Genomic DNA, 25,857 nt, shown 5'->3' with positions numbered 1-25,857 from the left:
AGAGCTTATGTTTAGTAATGACATTTTTCCTGCCAAGTCTGACTTCAGGATAGCTGCTCACCTCTTGATGAAAAGGCTTGTGCCAGGATGTTTTGTCCCTGGGGAATGTTATAGAAGTGACCCTGCCCTAAGGTGCCCTGAAACAAAGTTCTGGGTTTGTGCTGGGTGAGGGCAATCTGGCTGAAACACAGATATTGCTGCAGTGGGACCTGCACATCTCAGGTACAGCAGCTCCCATGTAGGGCACTTGCCCTCAGGTGAGCTGCTCAGCGTGTCTCTGGGCCAGCTGGGTGCCACATGGCTGCCCCCATGGGTGTTCCTACAGCCTGACTGGCAACAGAACTATCCCCTCAGTATGTGCAGTGTTCTCAGCTCCTTAGAGAGTGCAGCCCAGGTCATGCCCTGGACCATGGTGGTCTCCATCCCAGGGCTGTGGTGTTCTCAGCTCCTTGGCCATGGTGGTTTCAGTCCCTGTCCATGGTGCTCCCTAGCTCATGCCAGCTGGCACGTCCTTGCCAGCCTGGTGCCCTGATGCCCTTGGGGGCTGTGTGTCAGGATGAGGTGCTCACACTCAGAGCAGTGCCAGAGCTCACACAATGTGCTCACACTCACTCAGAGCAGTGCCAGAGCTCACACAATATGCTCACACTCACTCAGAGCAGTGCCAGAGCTCACACAATGTGCTCACACTCACAAAGAGCAGTGCCAGAGCTCACACAATGTGCTCACACTCACACAGAGCAGTGCCAGAGCTCACACAATGTGCTCACACACAGATCAGTGCCACAGCTCACACAATGTGCTCACACTCACTCAGAGCAGTGCCAGACCTCGGGGGTCTCACCCCTCTTTGCCCCTGTGTTGCTCCCCTCCCTTTGCCCATCTCCAGCTCTGGTCAGCAGCACTTTCAGCCTGCTCAGCCCTGCCATGAGCACAGGGGTGGGAGCTGCCTGCTTTGGCTGCTGGGCACTCACAATGTCGTGCTTCTGGTGGTTATTACCTGGGCTTTGCTCCGTGCACCAAGAACATTTTGTCACTGCAGACAGTAACAGTTGTATTGACTAGGGCAGGTCTGGGGCTGTAAAAGAATTTCCTGTTGTTCTATTTGTGATTGTTAAAGTGGTAAAGAACAAGACAGAGCAGTACAGTGATGTGAATGTGGACGAGAATGGCTGTCCTGGGTGCCATCAAAGCTGGGTGAGTCAGCCTGAGCTGCAAAGGGCAGCACCAGGAGCGTGCCCAGCAGTCCCTGCCTGCCTCTGCTTAGGCTGGGAGCAGCATGCAGGGATCAGCCCTGGGTCAGCCACTGCAGGGGCTCAGACCCTGCTGTGCATGCCTTTGGATCGGGGACAGCAGAGGAATGGTGTTTCTGTGTATCCACAGCCCTTGCTTGAGGCATAAGAACAGTATTTTATACCAGCTGGGGGCTGAGACAGTGATGGACGGGTGGGTAGCTGGGGATGCCCATTCTGCCATGTGCAGAGCTGCTGCTGGGGGCTCTGTGCTGGTCCCTGTGTCTGCTGCAGGTCAGGGCTGCTCTGGGCAGCCTGCACACATGCTGTCCCCGAGAGCAGGATGGTTCTGGCTGCAGGGCAGGTCTCAAAGCTGACATGTGTGCTGAGCACAGAGCAGAGTGACAGAATGTGCTGTGGAAGTACCTGTTGTCTCAGGTCTGTGGATGGTGGTGACCTGTGACCCTCTGCCTGTCAGCCTGGCCTCTTTGAGACTTGTTAACATTCCCTTCCTCATACAAAAGATTGAAAGATGTAATGTAATGCTTCTCAGCTCCTTTCCTCCCTGCATTTCAGCTGCTGCAGGTTCTAGACCAGCATTGTAATGTCCAAAACTGATCATCTCCCTGGCAGAGGGGCACCAGGCCCTTTAGTGAGCTGCTCTTAAAGCGCAGGTGCCTTTCTAGGCTTTGAGGAATATCCACTTGCTGTAATCAGGGAAGCCCTCCAATTGTTTCTAGCTGTAAAATGTGGCAGCTGGAATAAATGGGTCAAGGCAAGACCAAGCTGCCTGTGCTCCCTCTGGAGTGAGGTTTGCCTTGGCTATGGCAGTGCCATGGACTGGGGGCTGAGCTGTGCTGCTGGGCAGGGAAGGTGAGGAGAAGCAGCTCCCCCGTGCCTGACCAGCCAGCCCAGCACGCTCACAGATCCAGCTTTTCATGTTTGTGGAGAGACTGAAGTGATGTGTGCTCCAGCAACACGCCCAAGGTCACACAGCACAATAAATCAGTGTCTCATCGGGATGAGAATCCGAGATATTTCTGTAGCCCCTCCAGCCATCACCAAGTCCTCTGCTATCACAGCCAGACTACACAACTTTGTATGCCTGTAGCACCCTTTTGAAGTTAAGCTGTGGATAAATAGGGAGACAGCAATATTTTCTGGGCAATTTTTCTTTCTTTTTTTTTTTTTTTTCTCTATTTTGCTCAAGTACTTGAAATTAGCAGAATCAAAGTATAAGATCATGGGCTTTCAGAGCTCAGTGCTGGTTGTTCAGTGTGTAGGGCTCAGGGCATCCTTCTCTCAAGCTGCTGTAAAGGCAGCTGCCAAAACCCAGACCTCCTCCCCTCCACCCAGCCCCCTGCTCCACATCACTGGCTTGCTGCTCTGATGTAGAGAAAAAGCTGATGTTTTACCCATATATTTTTCAATTAATTGGTTTCTTCTCTTTCTTTAAAAAACCCTTTCTTGGTGTTTTTTTTTTTTATTTTTTTCTTCCTTTTTTTTTTCGAGGTCTGCCTTTTACTCGTTTATTCTCTGTAAGTGTTAAGCTGCTCATATTTTGGTGCATTGTGTTATGTGCTGAGAATTTTTATCAGCCGCCCTAGTGCTCGCATGTGGTGGAAATACCAATGTGTCTGAGGAGCGGAGGTTATGCACACAGATGTACAGAGCAGCACAAGGAATGGTTTGCAGACGGAGGGAAGGAAATCTGGGCTCAGCCTGCACCTTCCATCCATCAGCCCAGCCCCGACCGAGCGTGGGCTCCTGGGGGTGATGGCATTGGAGCTTTAGTGCTGCTGTGTGGGTTATGGGAGGAAGCAACCACGTCTTTGCGTGGGGAAAGGCTGTGCTTTAGGAGGGCAGCTGCAATTACAAGCTCTTATCAAATGAAGGAGAAGCCGAGACTGAAAAGCAGCCAGGATCCTGCGGTGTGAGGCAGGAGCCACGGTCGGATGCTCAGCAAAGGCTGGGCATGGTGAAACTGCTGAATTTCATTTCCAGCTTTGCACTTGGCTGAGCCTGGCTGCTTCCCCGAGCCTCCGTTTGTCCATCTGTGATGTGGAGGTGAAGCTGTGCAGCCCTCTGGGGCTGACTGACAGTGCAGGAATGCACGCAGGGCCCGGGCACCAGGGTTTGCTCTCGCCTGGGAGCCCTTGGACCTGGTCTTGGAGGGTCCTTGGGAAGGGTTAAACCACCAGTCCATATTTCAGCACTGTAAAGTGGTGTTGGGACGACAGCCCCAAGTCGAGAGAAGGAATCTTTATTGCTCCTGTATGAATAAAGCCCTGGCACTGGGAATGACACATTTAATCTTCAGTGGAGTGGACAATCTTGGAGATTTATAAAACCTCTGTTGTGTGAGAGGTCAGTGGGGATTAAGCAACAAGTTAAAACTCACATATACAGCAGAACCACAGAAAATGTTCCCTCCTCCCCCTTTTCTTTACTCCCTCTGTTCCTTTCCCCTCCTTGCAAAAAGCCAAGCTTAAATGTCACGTCAAACCAAGCTTAAAACATGGTGGCTTTTAACACTGGCCACTAAACCCAGGAACCACTGGCTCTGAGGGCTTGACACACCGACAGCCCTGTTGTGATGGATTTGCTGCCGTCACTCCTTCTCCAGGCTTCTGTGCTGGTGCTGACAGGTGACAAAAACCTATTGGAAATGAAACTCCAGTCTGTAGAGCCTTGAAAGCGATGGCTGTTTGAGGTTCAGTCAGTGCAGTTTGGGGTAGGATCCCCTCTGCAGTGCCCAGCTCGGTGTGGTGCCCCCAGGCTGGGCAGGCTGGAGGCTGTGGGCACCCCATTCACCGTGCCTTGTGCTTTCTCCTGCAGAGCAGAGCGAGGGCTTCCACTGCCGGGAGGAGTGCCGCATCCTGGGCCACTCGGACAGGTGCTGGATGCCGCGCGGCGCCGTGCCCAGCCGCGCCAAGTCCCCCGAGCACGGCAGGAACGTCATCGCGCTGTCCATCGAGGCCACGGCCGTGGACGCGGAGCCTTACGCGGACTGCGGCGCCAAAAGGACCTTCGCCACCTTCGGCAAGGAGGGCGGCGAGCCCCCGGCCGAGGAGCGCCTCGCCAACCCCAAAGGCAAAAGAACGGTGGACTCGGCCGCCTGCTGCAGCCCCAAGGTGAGCGGCGCCGTGCGCGAGGCCGGCAACGGCTGTGAGGCCGTCAGCCCCGTCACCTCGCCCCTGCACCTGAAGAGCCCCTTGTCCGGCAAGCCGGCGGCGCCCTACGGGGCCGGGCACTGCGCCGGCGGCCGGGAGCCCTTTGGGAACAGTGGCCCTTCCCGGCCCAGCGAGGCCGAGCCCCGGGGCGCGGACAGCGAGAGCAGCGGGCAGGAGGGCAACCCGCTCCTGCAGGCCAGCCGGGAAAAGGACTCGCCCGGCGCCCGGAGACTAAAGGACATCGTCCTCTGAGCAGCACGAGGATGAGGATGAGGCTAAAGGACATCATCCTCTGAGCAGCGCTCGGCCACAGGAGGATGAGGATGAGGCTAAAGGACATCGTCCTCTGAGCAGCGCTCGGCCACAGGAGGATGAGGATGAGGATGAGGGACCGCACGACTCCCAGCGCAGATTGTTTTTATCGCTTACCAATGGTTCACAGATTGCTGTATTTAAAAGCTTTCCCTAAATGTATTGTTTATAAATGGAGCTATCGTTGATGTGACAATCCCACGTGTCTCGAGGGCGGCAGGGGTGTGCAGCCCGAGCGAGGAGCCGTGTGTGGCTTTGGCCGGGAGGCGGCGGGTGGCGGGGGCACAGGCCAGACCCCCCCAGTCCTCAGGAGCGCTCGGTACCCCCTCCTCGGAGTTTATATATTTTTGTATCTCAAAACGAAGATAAATTTCCATTCCCGGAGAGAATTGAGTGGCCAATTCCGTATTCGGACATCTTTAGTAACCACCCCGGCGGTTTTGTAGTCTGGATGGAGTAGCGGCTGTTTCTTGTGTGGGACTGTTCAAAGTGACAGTCGGGTGAGTTTCAGTTCAAATTCACCCAGCACGAGGTTGTTTGTCTTTTAAGGTGTTGGTGTTTTGCTATGGACACCCCTGCATTTGCGAATCCTTTTGCTGTCACATACTTATCTGTACTATTATTGTATTTGATATTGCAAATTACTGTATGTCTAGTGATGGCAAAAGGCTTTCAGGCTTAAAACAAAAGGAATAAAAAAATATAAATCACAATCATCTTAGTTAAACCTTGGGGAAGCTGCAGTTTGCAGCCCCGGTGGAGCAAGCGCTTCTTCCAGCCCCCACCATTGCCTGCAGCCTCCCCTGGCCCCTGCAGGAAAATGTCAGGGCATTGTGGGAAGCCGTTTTTGGGAAAATCCTGCCTGGATTGCAATTGTCGGATGCACTGTGCTGAACTTTTCCCCTTACCCATTTCTTTTGCATAATTTCAAGGCAATGCATGGAAAGGTTTTTTTTCCAGAAGTTGGCTATTTTGGTTTTTTTCCAGTTCCCAGATTTAGATATCCCTCGCCTCCAGTCATTTCCAAGTCAAAGAGATGGAATTATTTTAAGAGATCTAAATTACCTTCTCAATTAGACACACACACTTCCCAGTCAGCGTTTCCCAGCCATGATTACACCATGAGGGTGTGTGTAAGTATGACATCATGGCATGGATTTTAGACCCTTCTGATTTCTTTCTATCCCTGCATCATAAATAAGTATGGAATGAGCAATAGTGATGTTAATTTAGGGGCAGACAGGTGATACGTAACAACGCTACTAATTCAATTAATGTGCCTTCTTAATGGAGAAAAAATTAAAGCAATTCTTTATTTTTTCTCATAATTAAGGACTTTTTTGTGTGGGTACAAATCTACTCATGTAAAATTGATTTGAAAATTGAGCTACTTTAATAGCCATTTTGTAGAAGGGAGAGAGGGAAGGGATTCCACAGCTCTCTGCTCTCTTGCAGTGATGATTCCTCAGTGAGGTATGAGTAAGGTAGGAGGATTTCAGTTAGTGTATTATTATTATTATTATTATTGCTATTATTATTAACCCTTCACTGAACAGATTTTTCCTACCCTCAGTAATGTTTCCTAGAATTTAAAATCGATTCTGGAAGGAAAAATATATAGCTCTTGCCAATGTTTGCTGTACCAGCAAGTTGAAATTAGTGGTTTCTAGAGAAAGAGTCTTTCTAGGTCTACATATCATGATAAAGTATTTGTTACTTGATTTATTTAAATGAAAACGAACAAGAAAACAAGTTCCAGTTGTTATCATCCTCAAAATAAAATTAAACTCCAGCCATTTATTTCTTCAGGGCAGATTGATCTTGCCTGAAGCCACAGCTGGTCTGAGACAGGTCCAGAGTCAGCCTGTTCCCCCTGCCACTTGCTAGGGCCAGGAATTGGGAAAGAATCAACAAAAACCAGTTGTCTAATGAAATTTGTGATGCTTCCCTCACTGGTGTGATGACTACCTCATTCAGCTCCCATCCCACGTGCTAACATGATGTCCTGCACCCCTCCAGAAAGCAAACTGGGGGTTTTCTCCCCTCTTCTGGATTCTGAGCCCATTTTTCAGGGATATGTTGTTTCTGTTCCCGCTGTGTTTCCTGCCTGTGTACTGTTACTGCTGTCATTTATTTCTGGTTTTTTTCCCCAGATGTGTGTTTTATTATAACACGAACAAAGAGCAGAGGGGCTGGCTCGGGGCTGTTGGAGTAACTGGGTGTTCTGCATCTGTTCAGCTGAGTTTACTCTGATGTTACCTGGTTTTGTCAGCTCTGGGAGGTTTTTTTTGGAGGGGGGAAACTTCTCCCGTGTGTTTGCTGAGAGACAGAACCTGCCTTGCCCCTCTGTCGGGTGCTCTTGGCTTCACAGGGCAATGGTTCCATGTGGCTCCATCATCGCCCACACCTCTGCCAGGAGGGGACCCAGCTTCCCCATGGCCCGGGGTGGGCAATGGGGTCCCCCAGGTGCCACCACCATGCCCAGGTGCCTGGAAAAGCACCAGCCTTAATTCCTGCCTGCCTCCTGCCTGCGGAGCTGCCACCACCAGCCTTGTGTTTCGGGTGAAAAATAGATGCTAACTGAAAAGGAAGAGAGGAAAAAAAAAAAAAAAAAAAAGAAAAAAGAAAAAATAGAAGCATTTCTCTAATTTACCCAGAGGAAACGTTCCTTGCCACTCTGAATAAAAGCACAGCTGAGAAAGAATGTGAAATAATTCTGTATTAAAAGGGGGCATTAAAGAGGTCAGTAAACCCTTATGCCTCCAAGAAAACCATTTAAGCACCAGTTTTGTGGGCTGACCCAGGCTGCAGTGGGGGATGTGAGCGAGGGGCCCTTCCCTGGTGTGGCCTTGCTGTGCAGGGCCAAGGGGAGACCCAGAGAGCTGCCCTGGCCTCGCTGCCTTGGCCCTCTCCAGAATATTTTGGTGCTCCTGTCACTGTCCCTCTGTGTCACTCGAGATGAGTTCAGGCTCCTGGGCAAATTGCAGTCCCTTGGTTCTTTTCCTACTTGCATCAAAACTGGCAGTGCAAAAAATGTTCCGAGCTGCGGGGCGGGCAGGAAGGCTTTTTGGAAGGGTTCCAGATGTAATTATTGTGCTTTTTAATAACTCAAACCTGTCCTCAGATTTGGTTTAGGAAAAGTCGCTGGGATCTGTTGGTTCCCTTCAGGCAGACTTGCTCTGCTCCCTGTTAGTCCAGGAGAGCAGCAAGCACCGACGATTCTCCCCCGAGCATGACGAGGACCCATCTGGAGCAGCGCTGGGGCTGGGGCCAGGGCTGAGCTCTTCCTTCCCCTGGGAGCCCCTGGCCTTTCCTCGGGGCTGCAGGGCTGGCCTGGGAGGGATGGTGGAGGGCTGGGGGCAAACTGATGGCTGGAAACATCCCCCCCCCAAAGCACTGTCTGCTGAGGTTGTTGCTGTTCCCTGTTTGTTGTGAGCTGGAGGTGGCCTGTGGATCACACTTTGTGCAAAAGTGAATTCCTTTCTTTTTTAATTTTTATTTTTCCAAACAGGAAACGAGTTGCTTTTGTGAAGAACACACTGTCTGATGAATATGTTGAAATTATTCTTGGAGGGGGTGGGGCGGGGTGGGAGGGAGAGAAAAAAAAAAACCAATCTAATTTTGAATGGAAACACATTTGTCTGTCATTGGGGAAAACTGATGGTCCTGTTGCTACAGCTGCTTTTGCAGCTCTGGGTAATCTCTGATCCAACCTGTGAGCTGTGGAACCGCCGGGGAGAATCCCCACTGCCAGCTCTGCTGGGGCTGAGACGGAGCCTCCGCTGGTGTCGGCTGATGTTCAGCTGGCCTGAGCTGGGGCAGGGTCTCAGACACCCCTGGGCTGGGGTCTCAGACACCCTCCTCTCCCAAATGGCTCTGTTCAGCTGATCTGAGCTGGGGGAGAGGCTCCAGACCCCCCTTCCTCACTCCAGACACCCTTCCCTCCCAAACCGGCTCTGTTCAGCTGTTCTGAGCTGGGCTGGGGTCCCAGACACCCCTGGGCTGGGGTCCCGGACCCCCTCCCTCAGCAGTGGCCCCAGCAGCAGCAGCACCACCCTGGTGGCCGTGGCACTGAGCGCGGTACGTTCTCGTCATGGTGTCTCCGTTGCCGAGTATATGAAGAATAAATTGTTGTATATGCTGATATGTATGTTATGTACATTTTCACAGTGATTGAATCATTGTAAACAACAAAATGGAAAAAGGAAAAAAAAAAAAAAGAAGAATCACCATTCTGTCTATTTTATGAAGATGATAAAGCAGCTTTATTAAATTATTATGATTCTGTTTCCAAATGGTGTACCTGCCACATTGGGATTTTTTCATCTGATGAGAACTTTGTTTTCCACCTAAATGTGATTTTCTTTTCTCTGCTTTGAGCATCTAATGCATTTTAGTATTAAAGCAATTATTGAATAAAATGGAAAGTAAGTGTTTGGTTAAATATGCCTCAGTGGGTTTGCTTTGATGGGCTCCAGGTGCTGGTCCTGCACACAGCTGGGTGCCACCCCAGCCCTGTCCCTGTCCCATGGCTGGTCAGCTTTGGCCCCCAAGAGGCTGCAGACCTCAGGCAGAACTTTCCTGGTCCTGAGGAGGTGTCATCACCATCCCCAGTGGTGATCAGCTGGGACAGGCAGGCTCTGAGCCCCCATGAAACTGGGCACGGTGCTGGTCCTCTGCTCTGCCAGCTTCACCTTCAAGGGGAACATGGCTGTGAGAGGGTGAGCACAGGTAGGAAACGCCTCCAACACTTCTCCACCGAGGCATGGCAGAGAAGACTTTATTTTCTGCAGTTTTTCAGGAGGGTGCTTTGGAGGAGATGGTGAGCAGCACCCACTGCCTCTGAATTAACAGGTTCATGGACCATATTTACACACAGAGCATCCAAGCACTTTGTGGCTGCCAGGCTAAATGCTCCCACAAGGTCTCTGCTCACTCAGTGGCTCGGTCAGGGTGACACCAAATGGAACTGGAACAAGACCCTTTCCCTGGCGTGGGGAGATGCTTGAGCTGCACACCGAGCATCATCCTGCCTGACAGGGACACAGAAGCAGAGATCAGCTGCAGGTAACCACACCTGGGTGAGGCCCCATCACCGCCCGGCCTGGACTCAGCTTTGTCACAGGTGTGCGCTGGCACGGACACCCCACAGGTAACGGTGCGCAGGCAGCCCGGCACCGCACCTGCAGCTTGTTTGCACCCTCATTAGTGACTCATTTGGCAGGTGGGTAAAGGAGATAATCCAGGCTGTGCGAGGGAGGCTGCTGTTTGTTTCAGGGGGGTGGATTGCCGCCGGGCTGGGGAGCAGCGGCGCCGCAGCGGCGGCGGTTCCGTGCCCGGGGAGGCACCGGGTGGGTCCTGCAGCATTCCCCGGGCTGGGACCCTGCAGCATTCCCGGCTGGGACCCTGCCTGCACCGGGACCTGGGGCCGGAGCTGTGCCTGCACCTGGACTCGGCTGCCAGGTAGGAACTGAGGCTGTGTGGGGAGGAGCAGCGGTGGGCTGGGGGGCTGCCCAGGCTGAGCGGGGTTCTCTGGGGGTGCAGGGCACAGCCCCAGCCCATGGGCTGTCTGGGGGATGCGATGGGGCTGAAACCCCCCGTACGGAAGGTTTTTCTCGTGTATCGCAGCCTGCCGGAGCCCTGCGGTGCTGGATTTGTCCTGGTTTAGCCGCCTTCCTCCGCTCGCTGTGCTGGCTGGGGATCGGCGATGGCAGCTGCAGACGGGTTCCCGCCGTGCTGCCCGGCCGGGTGTCACTGTCCCCTGTCCCCCCATGCTCCCCGGCCGGGTGTCACTGTCCCCTGTGTCCCACTGTGCTCCGTGTCCGTGCCAGCGCCGAGTGGGCGGCCCGGGGAGGGATTGAGCGTCTGCCGCAGATAAAACCGGGACTGACTGTCTGGAACCGGGGATGTGCGGCAGGGAGCTCGCTCGCTGCGGGGTGCGAGGGGAGGATCCCGGGATGCAGCGAGACCGGGCAGCCCCTGGCACTGGGGGCTCTGGCCAGGGCTGTGTGGCACTGCTGGGGCTGCTCTGAGAGCCCCGGGCAGCCCCTGGCACTGGGGGCTGTGTGTGGCACTGCTGGCATGCTCTGTGAGCCCCTGGCACTGCGGGCTCTGGCCAGGCACTGCTGTCTGTGGCACTGCTGGGGATGCTCTGTGCTGCTGCTGATAACGGAGCACTCGGGGCACAGATTCGGCTGCTCTAGGTGGGCTGCACACGCAGGGAGGGATCTGTGAGCATCCATCGCTGGTGCCCTGAGCTCCCCACTCTCCCTAGGAGATGGTTCTGGCATTGGACAGGTTGGACAGGCTGTCCCTCTCCCATGGGATAGAGTTTCTGGGGGGCTGCCGTGCACCCTGAGGTAGAGCCCCCACCCTGCTGTGCCTCTGGCTGCAGGGAGGGGCTCAGCGTGAGGCCAGTGAGAGAATAAATTAGCAAAGAAAGCAGGCAGCCCTCACCAGGCAAGGTTCAGAGCCATGGACCTCGTTCCTGTTTCTTCTGGACGTTATTCTATATTACATTTGATGTTAAACTGGAATATCTAAACAGAGCCAAATTGGATTAAGAAGCAATGACTTATTGTACACACTGAATGTTAAGCCCACAAAGACAAGAATAAATAAATTGGAGGAATCAAAGGCGTGAAAGCATAGAGCAAAAATATATATAATATATCTCTGTTTGAAGCAGGGTTCTGCTCAGGGCTTGCTGTGAGCCCAGAGGGGCAAGTGATGGTCCCTGGTGTGCTTTTCTGTTGTCTGGATTTGGGTTCTGCTCTCATGTCTGGTGCTGGACCAGCTGCCTGCTTGCCTTGGGCAGGAACCAGCGTCCAAGAGCCCCAGCGGGCTCCCACTTGTTTAACTTGCAGCTGTTTTTTGTTTTGTGCTGTTGTCCTTTCCTCCTGAACGTGATGTAAGCGAGCGTCCCCAAAGAGCCGTGGCAGAACAAACACAGGCAGGTGCACAATTACAGAGCTCACCTCTGCTGCCACACGCAGCCTGCTCAGCTCCCCTCCCTCCTGGCTGCAGGGATGGCTCTTTGGGGACAAACCCTGGGCTTTGGGGCAGCCATCACACCGGGGCAGGGGGGTCTGGGCAGCTTCTGGGGGACACAGCTCGATCTGCTGTGCTGCAGAGTGATCAGTCACTGCAGCCCAGCCTGCAAAACACAACACCCCAAGAAAGCAGCACTGTGGTGCTGCTGTGGAAAACCCAGCCGTGGCAGTTTCCATTAATACAGATAAAAAATTGAGACACAGGGCAAACAATATTAACCCCATCACTGATCAAGCTTAAAAGCTTTTCCCAAGAAAAATTGTCTCTGGACTGCAGTTAAATAATGGGCAGGGGGTTGGCTGCCTGCAGAAGCCTCTGCCATGGTGCTGGCAGGTGCTCCTGGCCGGGGCAAGGGAAGGTGGCTGGGGTGGCAGCACAGGGTCAAACACCAGGCTGATCCTTTGCAAAGCTTCAGGACATAAGAAGCTCCAAGTGCTCTGTGCTTTAGGGGAAAACGGCACAGAAGCTGATCATCAGCCTTGGCAGAGGCCAATCTATGCTGCCTGAGGGTGATAAATTGTCTTCCAAGGCAAAAATAAAAAGGAATTATGATAATAAAACCTCTGAGAGAGAAGCTTAGTGTGAGGGTTCTCAGCTTCCCAGGCAGGAGGGATGGAGGCTGATCGGTGGGAGCTCATATCCCCCAACGTGGAGGGAACTGGGGCAGGGGCTGCCCCTCACCTGTGCCAGCCCTGGTGGGTGTGAGAGCCCAGCATGCCAGACCTGCTTGGCCTCTGTGCTGCTGGAGCAGCTCCATGGGCCAGGGACCACCTTGGAAGGGCTGGATGGGAGGTGGGGATCTGGGCAGGAGGCTCCAGGGATGGGCACTGCAGCAGCTTCATCCTGGAAATCAGAAACCCTCTGTGCCCATGAAGGGAGCAGGCAACAACAGGGTTGTTTTGACTGAGAAAGGGAAAATGAGCAAATAACATTCTCCAGGTTCTTTGCTTTCTTTTTTTTCCTTTCCTAACTGTCCTGATAAGGGAAGAACCTTTTTTTAAGCTCCCCTCTCAGTGTCTGCAGCACACCAGCTCAAAGGCTGTTCTTTATGTATTTGATTCTCTGTAAAATTGATCTTATTCTCTTTGGAGGAGTTAGGTTTAAATCACAGGATGAAATTCTGGCCACAGTGAATCAATAACAAATGTCCAATCAACCTCGGCCTGGGCTAGAGACTTTGGTCACAGAACTTTGGTTCCCTGCTCCCCAGTGGGAAATGTCATCTGTTGATGGAGGACATTCTTTCTTTGCTCAGTGAGCAAGTCCCAAGGTCTCCATTAGAGCACTTTGGTTCTTCTGTCTTTCTGCTCCAGCCCTGCCTGCCTGTGTGTGGGACTGAGAAAAGGGATGAAGTCTCAGCTCTGAATTCCAGTGGAAAGCCTCCAACAAACATGCTGCCATTTGCCTCCCCACCCTTCCTCTGGGTCACTCTCCACCTCCGTGCTGTGTGAAGGCACAGCTCAGCAGTGGCTGGGCGAGGCTTTGCTAAGCCAGCAGTGAGCTCTGGCTCTGCACCATCCATCCCTCCTCCATCGCTGGTCCCAGCCTCCAAACCCTCTGCATCCTGCAGTGCCTCATCCCTGCCTGGTGGCGTAGGGAAGTTGGCCAGCATTGACACTCACAGCCATTCTTACAGGGTCTCCCAGGCCAAAAAAAAAAAAAAAAAAAATTAAACTTTTTACTATTTTTATTTTTTTTAAATTTTATTTTAATTCTTTCTTCTTGTTGCTATGGTAAATTCATCCACCTCCTTAAAGGTGATGGAGGCTGGCAGGACAAGCTTGTCACGGCAAGGGTCACCCTGGGTCCCCTTAGCTGCAGTGATGGATGTCCCCTCACCTGTTCGGGTCTGTCCCCACCTGTGCAGGGCTGTGCCCCCCTCTACATGGCTGTCCCCACTCCAGCCCCGTCCCCCCTCCCCACCGCCGGCGCAGCGAGGATCCCCCGAGGCAGATGGTACAGCAAAGCTGTGTCTTTATCGGGCGATACCGGTAGTGTTCAGCTGCTTTTGAAGTCTCCAAAGAGAGCTGGGATATTTCTTGATCTGCTCTTAAATAAGTCATTGGCGCTGCTGTTAGCTCGCATTAAGCACGGAGGGTGCGGGGAGGCAGCGGGACCGGAGCGGGGCTCGCAGCCCTGGGCCAGCCTCGGGAGGAGATTTCGGGCTGCTCAATATTTGATGGGAGAAGTTTATTTTAGCCCGAGCCGGGCTGAATCGCGGTGCCTGCACTGTGCGGTATTCGGGGGAGCAGCCTCGCATGGTTCAGGCTGGTTTTGCTCCTCAGTTTCTCGTTTCCATCTCACTCTCGGTCCCTGCGCATCCCTGGCCCCAGGGCTATGCCCGAGCCCTGCTGCAGCCCCCGAGCAGCTCCCTGGCACTCCCTGCCCATGCCCACACCTGCTGGGCACCGCATCCCTCCCAAAGCCCTTACAGAGGCAGGAGCTGCTTTCTGCTCCAAGCTCCGTGCTTGGCACCCGGGTACCCTTTAATTCCTGGTGTTTTACTTGTGCCGAACAGTGGAAGGAGGAAGGTTTGGTAGGCTGAACCCGTGCCCGATGTCCGGGAGGGATTCAGTGCTAACAGAAACATTGACAGGTCAGGCTGTGTTTTTTAAATGTGCCTTTTTCACTTTTGCTCGTTCCCCTTGGACTCTCTTCCCACCAGCAGCACCTTTAGCATTTATCTCATTCGAGTCCTCTAAGCAAATCTTATCTCTACATTTATTGCATCTTTGGGAATAGTAATTTTCAAGTCAGCTTTCACATTACTCCATATTTGTTACTAGTCCTCTGTCGAGGGAAAACCTGGCTCTTTATTAGTTCTCTGCCTGATACAAAACATTTAATTTGAACAGAAACCACCAGGAGAGAGATACATATTGCTTTTCATAACCAAAGTGTCAACATCTTGACCAGACTGTAGCTGAAGCAATCTTTACCATATGGTGGATTTTTATACTTGAACGTCACATCTGCATCCCCGCTGCCTCTCCTTTCATTCCAGAGATGCTGTGCTGGTGATAAAAGGCTCTGTCTCCGTGTCCTTCCACAACACAATCACAAAAGGACCCCTCAGCAGATAAGGAACTAAACCAGAGATACAATAGCTGTGGCTTCCCACTGGCTTTCTGCTCAATAGCTTTCTGCTATGCAGTTCACACACAAAAAAAAAAAAAAAAAAAAAAAGGAAAAGAAGAAGAAGAATAGCAATGAAGGAGCATGTGTTGGGAAAATAAGCCCCAGTAAATCCCAGGGAGGGCACGGCTGCAGAACATGCTGGGAATAGCGACTAGAAGTGGGCTGAAACAAGATGAAACATTTTTTTTTTCCCCCCAGATTCCTGGTAAATGGGATGCTCCCCACAGCTTCACTGAAGCTTGGGGGCCTTCAGAGTATTCAGACTTGGTTTTTTGGGAGAACGAGGCTGTGCTAGTGTTGAGTTTTACTGCAAGGTAATGCAGAAATCTGTATTAGCCTCTGTTGGATGCTGGTAGGAGCTGGCTGTACCTAGTTTCTGACTGGAAAGCGTGCTCAGAGCGCAGGGCAGGGGGAAGGAGCCGTGTGTAGCTGTCCCTGAGCAGCAGGAGAGGCTGTGCACAGCCAGGGCCCTGCCAAAAGAGCTCCAGTCCCACCTCTGCTCTCTGCCTGCCCAGGCACTGCCCCCGTGCTGCTCCCCAGCCCTCCTGGAGGGTGATTTGTTCCTTGGAGAGTGATGGGAGCTCAGACCCTTCCTGCAACAGGATTTCTTGCTGTGCTGTGTAAATTGGCTGCAGATGCCTGGTTTTGTTGTGTTGAGGATGCAAAGGCTCTGCTGCCAGCTCTTCCCTTCTCTCACCTGGCTGGGCTCTCACCTGTGAGCTGCCTCACCGTGCTTCCACAGTGGATATTTTCACTCTGCCATTTTCACTCCACCTTTCTTCCACAGTGGATATTTTCACTCTGCCATTTCCATTCCACAGTGGATATTTTCACTCTGCCATTTCTCAGACTCCTCTCTGCCCTCTTTCCCACCCCTGGGGCCTCACGTTTTGCCGCTGGCCTTCCCACACTGCTCTCCACATCCCTGCTGTGCAGAGCCTGTGGGCTTTGCTTGGGTGCAAGGATTCCAGGGTTGGGCTCTGGGCTTGGCACGTGCCCCAAACGCTTGCCTCAGCATTTTGCATGCCGCAGAGGATTTTATTGTATTGCTTTAATGGGAAGTCATGCAGCTCTGAACCCCAAATACACAGCTCTGTAAGAGTGGTGGCTGGAGGAATCCGCAGATAATTCAGTCCTGCCTCCCTTAAGTGAAATAGGATGTTAATACAATACAGTGGAGAATCGCTAATACAATCCTATTTTTATACTAGCACTTTCATGTCATATTAGAAGAAGATTCGACTTTTAGATCTTTTTTAGCAATTTAGCACAGTGAGGATTTCATTATACTGACAGAACTATTGACAAAAAGAAACACATTAGAATTGGGAGGATAATGGTCCTGGGGAAGAGGAAGTTTTGCAAGGCTTTTCATTTAAAACTGGACTGGGCAAAGTAGCAGGCGCTGTGCTGAGGGGAATAATCCTGCATTAGCAAAGGGGTGGACTGGCTGACCTTTTAAGTCTTGTCACAGACTAATAGAAGTCAGAGATGGAAGAGACTTTTAGGTCACATCAAACACTTCTTCCAACCCAGCGCAAGATTATTTCTCGATATATTTGATGGTGTTTTTTTCCACTTCTGAAAGTTCCAAGTCACGAAGCTCTCTCTCCTAAGGAGCCTTTTCACACTGTTTTACCCAGTAAGCGTGCGCTTAACTTTGCGCGCTATCGTTAATTCCCCTGAATTAAAGTTGTTAAATCCTGCCGAGACTTAAATTGGATTACTCGCAGCCTGCAAAGTTAAGCACCTGCATAAGACTTTGCAAGAGGGAGGTTTAACAGATCTTAGCATTAAGTTCTTCTCACTTTTCCACCTTAATCTTTATTTTACTTCGCAGTCCTCTCACCTTTCCCTTGCCTGGTTCAGCTCAGCCTCTCCTTCTCCCTGCTCCTGATGCGCTGACAGTTCTCACCTTCCCCGGGGTCTGAGATCTCCTCCCAGGCTGGCTGTGGCTCTGCAGGCATGTGAGACGCAGGAGCTGCCTTGGCAGCAGCAGCGTGGCTTCTGGCACCGGGTTAAACTGGGATGGCCTTGCCACAGTGAACAATTAAAGTGCTTTTGCCACCCCCTGCTCCATGGCACAGCTTTGGAGCGAGAGGAGAGGGAAGCACGGGGATGGGTGCTGAGCCTCGCTTGCTGTGGGTCTGTGACAGGAGGAGGAGAAACTTCCCTGCTCCATCTGCTCCCAGCCTCCTTTGCTGGGTACCCATTTCCACACTGAGAGCAGATGTTCCTGCTGGAAATAGGCTTCCCTTCTGAAGCTGGAGCCATCACTTTGCATTAGAGCCTGCAAGCCTGCCTCCTGCCTCATAGTGCTTTCCCTGCTGACAGGGTGTGAGGCACAAAACATTTTAAATGAAGATCTTTACAATTGTGAACATGCTGCGATAAATATTAATACTGACTAGTTAAATGGCGAAGCAGCAGTTCCTGCAGTGGCTGGGGACGCCTCTCCTGAGGTGACACGGGACAGCTGGGTGCTGCCCTGTGCTCCCAGCCTTGGCTGCTGCTGCCCCTTCTCCTGAGGGCTTGGAGCTGCTCTGGCTCCAGGATTTTCCTGTGAACCATCCATGAGGGTTGCAGGGCTGCCCTGCAATGCCCACTTCAGCCCAGACTCCCTCTCACTCTGTTTAATCACCTCAAAGGGACAGACAAGGGTAGCCATGATATTTTCTGAAAAATCCCTTTGCCAGGATTTTTCCCCTGAGAAGCCTAGAGGCCTCAGGAACAAAATGTAAATAATTATCTGCTGCTGTGGAATGCAACAGGTGCATCTGTGATTGATCTCATGTGGTTTTTTCTCATTAATGGCCAATCACAGTCCAGCTGTCTGGGCTATCTCAGTCAGTCACAAACCTTTGTTATCATTCCTTTTCTATTCTTAGCCAGCCTTTTGATAAAATTCTTTCTTCTATTCTTTTAGTATAGTTTTAATATATTATGTGTCATAAAATAATAAATCAGCCTTGTGAAACACGGAGTCAGATCCTCGTCTCCTCCCTCATCCTGGGACCCCTGTGAACACCGTCACAGACAAGAGCCCTGTGTAGTTTGGTTCTGGGGGTGCAGATGAGCACGGGTGGAACTGTTATCACTGAATGAAAGGCTGCTCAGAGGGTGACCTGTTGCTGTTAATTAATGTATTACATTAATATGGTGGAGCTCTGAATGGGCTGACCAAAGCAAATGCTCAGGTTCTGTTGTTCCCCTGGTGAGCTCTGGGACTGGAAGCAGAGTTTGTCCAGGCTGCAGCCCAGCTCTGGCTGCCTCTTGCCTGCTGAATAGCCCTGTATTGTCCAGGCAGGAGGTGGATTTTCAGCGGAGACAAAAGCAAGACAAGTTCCTTTTTGAGATTTTAAGCTTGAGTTCATCCAGAGGAGACAATTTACTTCTCTTTGTTGTTTCCAGCATCATTCATCCCTTCTGTTTGTGCTCTGTCGACGCTGAGCCTGGGATATCATCTGAAAGAAGTTTCTCTTTCAGGATCTTTGATGTTAGGTTTGTTATATGTATATTTGAAAAGTACTTCTGCAGTGACAAAGCTCGGCACTGCTCCTGCTGGGCTGATGTGTGTGTGAACCTCTCCAGTGAGTGGCAGTGATTAATCCTGCAGCACCATGTGCTTTTGTTGCTGCACCCTCCCAGTGTGGGCAGAGCGGCAGCACTCGGGTTTGAGCTGTGACAAAGGGGATGGAGTGGTTTTCCTCAGGTGTGGAGGAGTTTGGGTGGGACATGGCTGTGCCCTCTGTGCCCTGCTGGGGCTGGATGGATGGGCAGGCCAAGGGTGGTGTGTGGAATGCTGCAGGGCCCTGGTGAGCCTGTGAGGATGGGCTGCCTTGTGCAGTACACTGATTTCAAACCAAAATAAAGCCCTGCAGGTGGCTGCACCCAGCCAGGAGGGCTCAGCTGAGGATCTGAAGCATCCCTGGAGCCCCAGCCCTGCAGAGCACAGCTGGAGCCCTGCCCAGCTCCTGCCAGGGTGCCACTGGCTCCAGGCTGGCTCTTTAGCACCTTGCTGCCCCTGAGCAGTGCAGGGCAGGAGGTGCCTGTGCCAGCCCAGGGCTCGGCTCTGTGCTCAGCCAGCAGCAGGGTCTGAGCTTTCCTGCAGCAGAGCTGCTGCCTTCCAGCAGGGAGGGATGGGACGCCCCGAGCCAGGGATGGCAGCCAGGCCTGCTGATCCACTCCCTGTCTGTGTGTGCTGTCTCTTTTGAAGCAGCTCGTGCCCTTGGCTACCGCAACATCTGGTGGCAATAAACAGTGCCGTGTAATTGTGCCCTGTGTGAAAAAGGGTTTCCTTTGTTTCCAGTTTGAATTTACTCATTGTGGCACTGGTGGTAATTTGTGGGGTGTTGTTTTTGCCACAGCCCGTGGTGCTGTGGAGGACCTGCCACCCATGGGGACATGCTGAGTGCCCCCAGCACGTGGCCCTGCCAGGCCCTGTGTCCCTGCTATAGGGGCTGAAACCTGCTTTTGTTTGCTAGATGCTACATAAATAAAATCCAGATCTGTCACATTTGCTGCTAATTGGCTTGCGAGGGCTGCTTGTTTGAATTGTGGAGCTCTCACAGAAATGGGTGACCTTTGGCAGCACTAATGTTTCCAGAGAAATCCCCAAAGCTCCGTGCCTTCCGTCACTCCTGCTGTGAAAATCTGCTGAGAGGAGCGGCTGCCCTGCTCTCCCATGCCTTCCCCCACCGCCCTGCTCCCCCAGCCTTCCCATTCTCCCATGCCTTCCCCACTGCTTTGCTCAGCTCCTCTCCAATGACACATGCCAGGAATGCTGCTCGTTAATTAACAACGAGTTAATTAATGAGCAGCAAAAGTCCAGGGCTCAGAGTTGTTAAGAAAGGGCACTGAAGAAAACATTCTCAACTTTTTTGGCTTCTGGGCTGTTTCTGAGGCAGCACTCAGGTTGCTGGCACATCTGTAGGTGTTTCCCAGCAGGAGAAAATCCTGATGTGGCTTGGACTGTGATGTGCAGAGGATCTGGATGGAAGGCAGTGTGCTGCCCAGCCTGGGCTGAGCCAGCTGTGCTGCTCCATGTGGAGATGGGGCTATCAGCCTCTGGAGCAGCCCAGCTCTGTCATCCCATGGGGCTGTATTTGTAGGTTTGGGGTTTTGCTGGTTCAGCTGCTTGACTCAGCTCAGCAGCCCACCAGCTAAGCACTGGTGCTGGGCCAGGGCAGGGTGAGTGGTGGAGTGGGACAGCACCCTAAACCTCCATGGAACTGCCTGGATCTCAGCAGCATTTGCGCTTTTTCCCTAGCAGAGTAGCTGGCTACTCCTTTCCCATCTGTCCTTGCAGTGTCTCTCCTTATTATTCCTTTATTTGTATTGATTTTAGTTCACTGGAACCTGAATGGCTGGGTGTGTGAATTGCTGGAGTCTGGCTCTCCCTTCCGTGTAGCTCTCACCTGGGGTGCAATGCCCAAAACAAACCCCCAAAGGGTCAGTGTCCCCATGCCAGCCCCTCTGTCGTGTCCCTCCACCCTTGCCCACTGTGCCGAGGTGTCCCTGGGTTGTGCTGCTGGCAGGGAGCTTTGGGTGATGCATGCTCAGCCCCTGCTGTTCGTGCTCTCCCTTCCCAGCCTAACCATGGTGATTTACATGGCAACCCGATGAGGCCTGGCATTTCAGTGCCTTTATGCATTTAGCGGCATCAGCTCCCATGTAATTTAATTGTCTGTGTTTTAAACATAAATCAGCAAACTGTGGGCTGGAGCAGAGCAAACTCCTCACTGGGCACGGAGGCGGCTCCTGCTGCCTGCCCCTTGGGCAAGACACGGCCTGTGCTGGTGTCCCTGCTCCTCAGGGATGCTTCTTGCAGAAAATGAGGCTTTGGGGGTGTTTCAGTGAGGCTTTGGGGGTGTTTCAGTGAGGCTTTGGGGGTGTTTCAGTGAGGCTTTGGGGGTTTCAGCTGGATGAGCCTCCCAGCAGGGCTCTGGTTAAGTCAGCATGGGGCTGGGTCCTGGCAGGGCTCATCCTGGAAGGCGGCTCCTGCATCCCCCCCTCTGCAGCCCCCCAAAGCCCCTCGGAATGTGACACCTCTGTGGGTTCCCCTTCCAGCCAGCTTTTGTTTGAACTTGGCCAAGGGGCTCAGGATTCATTAGGCACTGTGACTAATAGTTGTGACTCAGGCAGCCTCATTTCCTGAGGAAATTGGGCTAAATGCTTCCCCACAAGTTCACGGGGAGCCGCTGCTCTCAGTGAGGCTTTGATCACCCCTGTCAGGCATCTGGGCACAATGGTGTTTGGGTTTTCTCTTTGTGCAGTGGCTCCCTGGTTAGAGCAGGGTGAGAGCAGCACCCGTGCCATCTGCTGCTCCCACAGGGCATGGGGACAAGGCGCCAGCAGAGTGGCAGTGAGAGCAGGGCTGTGCTAACTGGGCAGTGTTTGGGCTGGGGGACAGGCTCCCCCTGCCCTGCTGCCTCCGGGGGGTTTCTGTGGCACATTCCCAGTGCCACAGTTGTGTCCCTGCAAGTGGTGCTGGGGAGCAGAGCCAAAATCCTCGAGGGCTCTTGGCCCCGCTGTCCTGCATCCCTGGGCAGCCGCTGTCCTGGCCAAGGCCGCTGCTTCCCACCACAGCCAGGGATCAGCTCCTGTCCCTGCCAGGTCCCTGGGCTGTGGGGAGCACACAGGGGCTGATCCCACCCTGGGCGAGTGACAGCTGCAGCCTTGGGAGCCAATGATGCTTTTCCCAGACATCCCCCAGCATGTCCTGCATTCAGCCCAGTGAGGGGAGCTGGGATGGAGCTGCTTGTGTGGCCATCCTTGGACTTCTCTCTCACTCCCTTCCTTCACCCCTGGCCAGCTGTCTGCAGCCCACAGGAGCAGCAAATATCACTGCTGTTTTACCCTTCCTTTGCACTCTTCCACAAAGCATTTTGCAAGCTCTTTGGAAAGCATAAATCCTCCCATGCAGGGTAAATCAAGGACCAGAGGGAGGGAAAAAATAACTTGGGGAAAAAATAAACCTCACACTGCCAGGTCTTAGCAGATGTATGTCAGGGTACACGTTACACTGCAGCTCTGGCAGTAAGGAGCTTCTCTACACCAGCTTTTTGTAAGCCTTTTTGTATGTGAGTGCTCCCTGTAGGGTAAAGCAGATTCCCGGAGCAGTTATCATCTCCTGCAGCAGCAGCATGGCATCTCCGCACATGGCTGGGTCAGGGCTGGGCAGGTCCTTGCAGATGAGGGTATCTCAGTGTGGAGCCTGCTCTGTGCGGGGCAGGAGCGGGGTGTGCTGTAGCCATGATATTTTCTGAAAAATGCTTTCCTTAGGATTTTTCCTCCTGAGAAGCTGAGAGGCCTCAGGAACAAAATGTAAACAATGATTATCTGCTGCTATGGAATGCAACAGGTGGATCTGTAATTAGTGTCATGCAGTTGTTTCAAATTAATGGCCAATCACAGTCCAACTGTCCGGACTGTCTCGGTCACAAGCCTTTATCATTCTTTTTCTATTCTTAGCCAGCCTTCTGATGAAATCCTTTCTTCTATTCTTTTAGTATAAATATAATATATATCATAAAATAATAAATCAAGCCTCCTGAAACATGGAGTCAGATCCTCGTCCCTTCCCTCACCCTCAGACCCCTGTGAGCAGCACCACAGTGTGCAGCTGATTTCCATAGCTAATTCAGCTCCGTGGCTCTCCCTGGAGGAGGTTGGTATTTTGGGATGCAGCAGGTGTGAGTCAGGGTGAGCCAGGTGTGACCTGCCAGCATTGCCACGAACACCTTGCTGGGCTGGGGCCAGGAGGGCACAGGGTAGCTGGGGGCAATTTATTCCCTTAACGCCATTCACAGTCTGCAGGCTCGAGCAGAGAATGATCTATTTTCGTGTGCTGGGTTTCTGCCCATGGAAAGGCTTGTCTCGTGTCCTTAGCACAGAGCATGTGGCTTGTGCAGAGCAGAGTCACCCTGTCTCCCAGGATGGGCTGGAGGTGTGAGAGCAAACCCTCCCCTTGCTGAGGCTCCGCTCCTCGTGGCTGGTGCCAGCTGAGTCCCCTTTGGTGGTGCCCAAGGTGCTGTTCCCCATCCTTGCAGGAGAGCCTGGCAAGGGGATGCAGGCTGGGTCTGCAAGCAGGGAGCAGGATGGATGCTGGGCAGCTGCAGCCAGCCTGGCAGGCCGTGCTGGGCACAGACACTGGCAGCAGAAAATGATCCCTGCCAGCAGTGGGACTGGAGTCCTTGTGCAGCCAGCAGGAGGGCAGAGGAGGTGGCACTGTGTTTTGTAGAGACAATCACGGCTCCAGACAGTGTGAGAGCGATGCAGAGGCTGCACCCCGACAGACAGAGCTGCCAGGCACACTGACAGCAGCTCGTGACAGGCTGGCTGTGCTGAGGGATGCTCTGAGCCTCTGTCTCACCTCCCAGACAGGGCCTTTGCTGCGTGAGTCGGGCACTTGGAGCACAGGGAGGGCGATGGGCATGGGCAGCACAGCCCTGCTGCTCCTGGAGCCTGGGTATGAGCAGGAAACCCTGCCAGGCTCGCTGCCCTGCTCATCCAGCCCCTTCTGGATTATTTACAGCAGCCTCCACTGGATGAATATTTCCCATAATGAACTTCCAGCTCATTTTCACGTTTTTCTTCTGCTCTGTTTTATTTGTTTTTATCATGAGAGATCCACTCTTTGCCTCCTGCCTAGCCCTGTCCCGTGCCATGCTGTGTCTCCTGTGCTGTGTCCGTGTCCTGTTCCATGCTGTGTCCCCCTGTCCCTGCCGGGCTGTGTCCCTGTTCCTGCCATGGTGTGTGCCCCTGTCCTGGCCATGGTGTGTGCCCCTGTCCCATGCAGGCTGTGTCCCCTTGTCCTGTGCCATGCCGTGTCCCTGTCCCTGCCATGCTGTGTCCCTATCGCTTTTCTGGCTCCTTTCAGAGGTCCGTTCGGGCAGCGTGGGGCAGCGACAGCCACAAAGGGAAGCACAGAATGCTCCCCAAAAGGCCGGGGAGGGAGGCAGGTGGCCAGTGAGCATCGGGCGGCCAGACAAAGGGCCGGCAACAATGGCAGCTCCGGAGCACAAATCGCCCCTCTCGTTATCCCCCTTGCCAGAGTCACCCCAGCGCTGCCGAAAGGGAGGTTTTATCTCCCAGGGGCTCTGAAATGGTTCTGGAGGCTGCACAGGAGCGGGTCCCCAGTGAGAGGGGATGCGGTGCCATTGAGGATTTCACTGGGAATCTCCTGAGCGGGACCGTGCTGAGCTCCGAGGGTACAGAAACGTGTGCCTGGTGAGAGATGGAACCGCCAGCGGCGAAGTAGAGAGAATAAACCTCTTAGGCAGATGGATTCCGCAGGTCAGGCATCGGCTGCCGGCAAATAGAGAGCTAATGACTTGGTTTTTGTCATGTACCAGGCGTAGCTATTGCAGGGAGCTGCCAGCGTGCAGGTGGAGGGCAGGGGCAGGCTTTATCTTAGCGCACTCATATTTAAAGGTGCTGCCTTGTGATTATGTCAATTCCTCCTGCTTTTCCCATTCATCTATCACTCTGTGATGAGCATCTGTTTGTGTCAGAACAAGGACTTGTTGACGGCACTCGAGCGGAGCCGCTTTGACCCGCTCTTCACGGCGCACAAAGGCTTTTCTCGTTCGGTGATTAGCTCTGCGGCGCGGCCCTGGGCGCCGTCTCCCTCTTTTCCCTTCCCTTTCCTTTCGTGAGGTGAGGAGCTCCGCAGAGCCGTGCTCAGGGTCCTGCGGCTGTGACTCAGAGCTGCGGCTGCCCTCGCTCCCCGGAGCAGGAACCGTCTGAGTCAGTGCGGCTCCATCAGGAATGCAGGGAGAGATCATCACCGTGTGGAACAGGGAGCCCTGGGCTGTGCAGGGCTGTTCGGGGTGGGACTGGCTGTTTATAGGGGCAGTGACAATGTGTGAGTGAGAGGAACATGGAGGTGCAGTGGCAATGTGTGTGAGAGAGGAACATGGAAACAGGAGGTGCCTGCAGGAGCCTTGGGGTCACCAGGACTCCTCTCTCTCTGCCTCTTGCTGGCTGCTGCTCTCTCCCACCCTGCAAACAGCACAGAATTAGGTGGGAAAGCAACCCAGGAGCTGCCAGGCCGTGGAGGTAAACTGTTCAGTGCTTGGAGGTCCCCCTGAGCTGTTCCAGGGACTCTCCCATAGATGGGGATAGTATTTTTCCTAGAAGGAGACAGTATTTTCCCTACACCCAAACCCCCCTGATTTCTCACTGGTTGGGACTGCAACTTTGTGGAAACATTTGTGATGTGTCTGTATGAGCCAAAACGTCTTTGGGCTTTGCCATTGTCACCTGCTGCCACATGGAGCAGAGCCCATGGGCCGAGGTCCCACTGGGCTGAGGCACTGACTGACCCCAGAACCTGAGCTCCAGCAGAGGTTTGTGGGCTTGGGTATCACACAATGACCACTCTTCCCCCACTTATGTGTGGCCAGAGAATTAGTCTCATCTCTTCTCATCTGTGCTAGAAATCTGAGAAGGAAAGCCTTTCCTTCCATCCCTTTTCTTTGATAATTAATTAAATAAATAGAACCCTTGAGCAAATGAAATGTCATTTCCCATTCAGGCAAATACATTTGGGTTAGAAATCTAGGTCAGAATGTAAATTATCTTGCTGCCTTCTTGAAGGTGAAGTCCCTGAAATGCACTCAATTTAACTGAAATTGGGGATTTCCCAGTTTTTGCAAGCACTTTATTTTCCTTCTAATGAATACAAGGAAAAAACTTTTTCTGAAACTGCCAGGGGATACAATCTATCCGGAATGGCTGTAATATTATATAATAAAATAAACCTTAACAACACATGCCTTATGCTCTTAGAGGTTCTATTTTGAGCACGACATGTAGGGTGTTAAATTTGGTGGAAAATCTGACCAGAAGTCAGCAAATCAGTTTGTGTTTTTTCAGAGAGAAAATGAGACTTTGTTCATTTTGGTGCCAAGGACAAGAGGGACCCGTGGGTGCCAGGGGGGCAC

At 52.8% G+C, this 25,857-nt stretch overlaps 1 protein-coding gene across 4 annotated transcripts in view; it reads left to right on the top strand.

The window, feature by feature from the left end:
* Window positions 1-9,000, top strand: part of PCDH19 (protocadherin 19) — a 58,845-nt gene extending 49,845 nt beyond the window's left edge. For 2 of the 4 annotated variants that reach the window (XM_014271778.3, XM_014271777.3), the window contains exon 5: window positions 4,071-9,000. In XM_014271778.3, the coding sequence (XP_014127253.2) occupies window positions 4,071-4,657 (587 nt within the window). In that variant the 3' untranslated portion in view covers window positions 4,658-9,000. The remainder of the gene's footprint in view (window positions 1-4,070) is intronic. The other 2 variants (XR_012582610.1, XM_074551380.1) reach the window with 2 other exon arrangements.
* Window positions 9,001-25,857: the final 16,857 nt, after the last annotated feature.

This window comes from Zonotrichia albicollis, chromosome 14, assembly GCF_047830755.1.
Source record: "Zonotrichia albicollis isolate bZonAlb1 chromosome 14, bZonAlb1.hap1, whole genome shotgun sequence".
NCBI classification, from domain to species: Eukaryota; Metazoa; Chordata; class Aves; order Passeriformes; family Passerellidae; genus Zonotrichia; species Zonotrichia albicollis.
The sequence above is the reverse complement of the archived record's forward strand: the minus strand, read 5'-3'. Positions and strand labels throughout refer to the sequence as shown.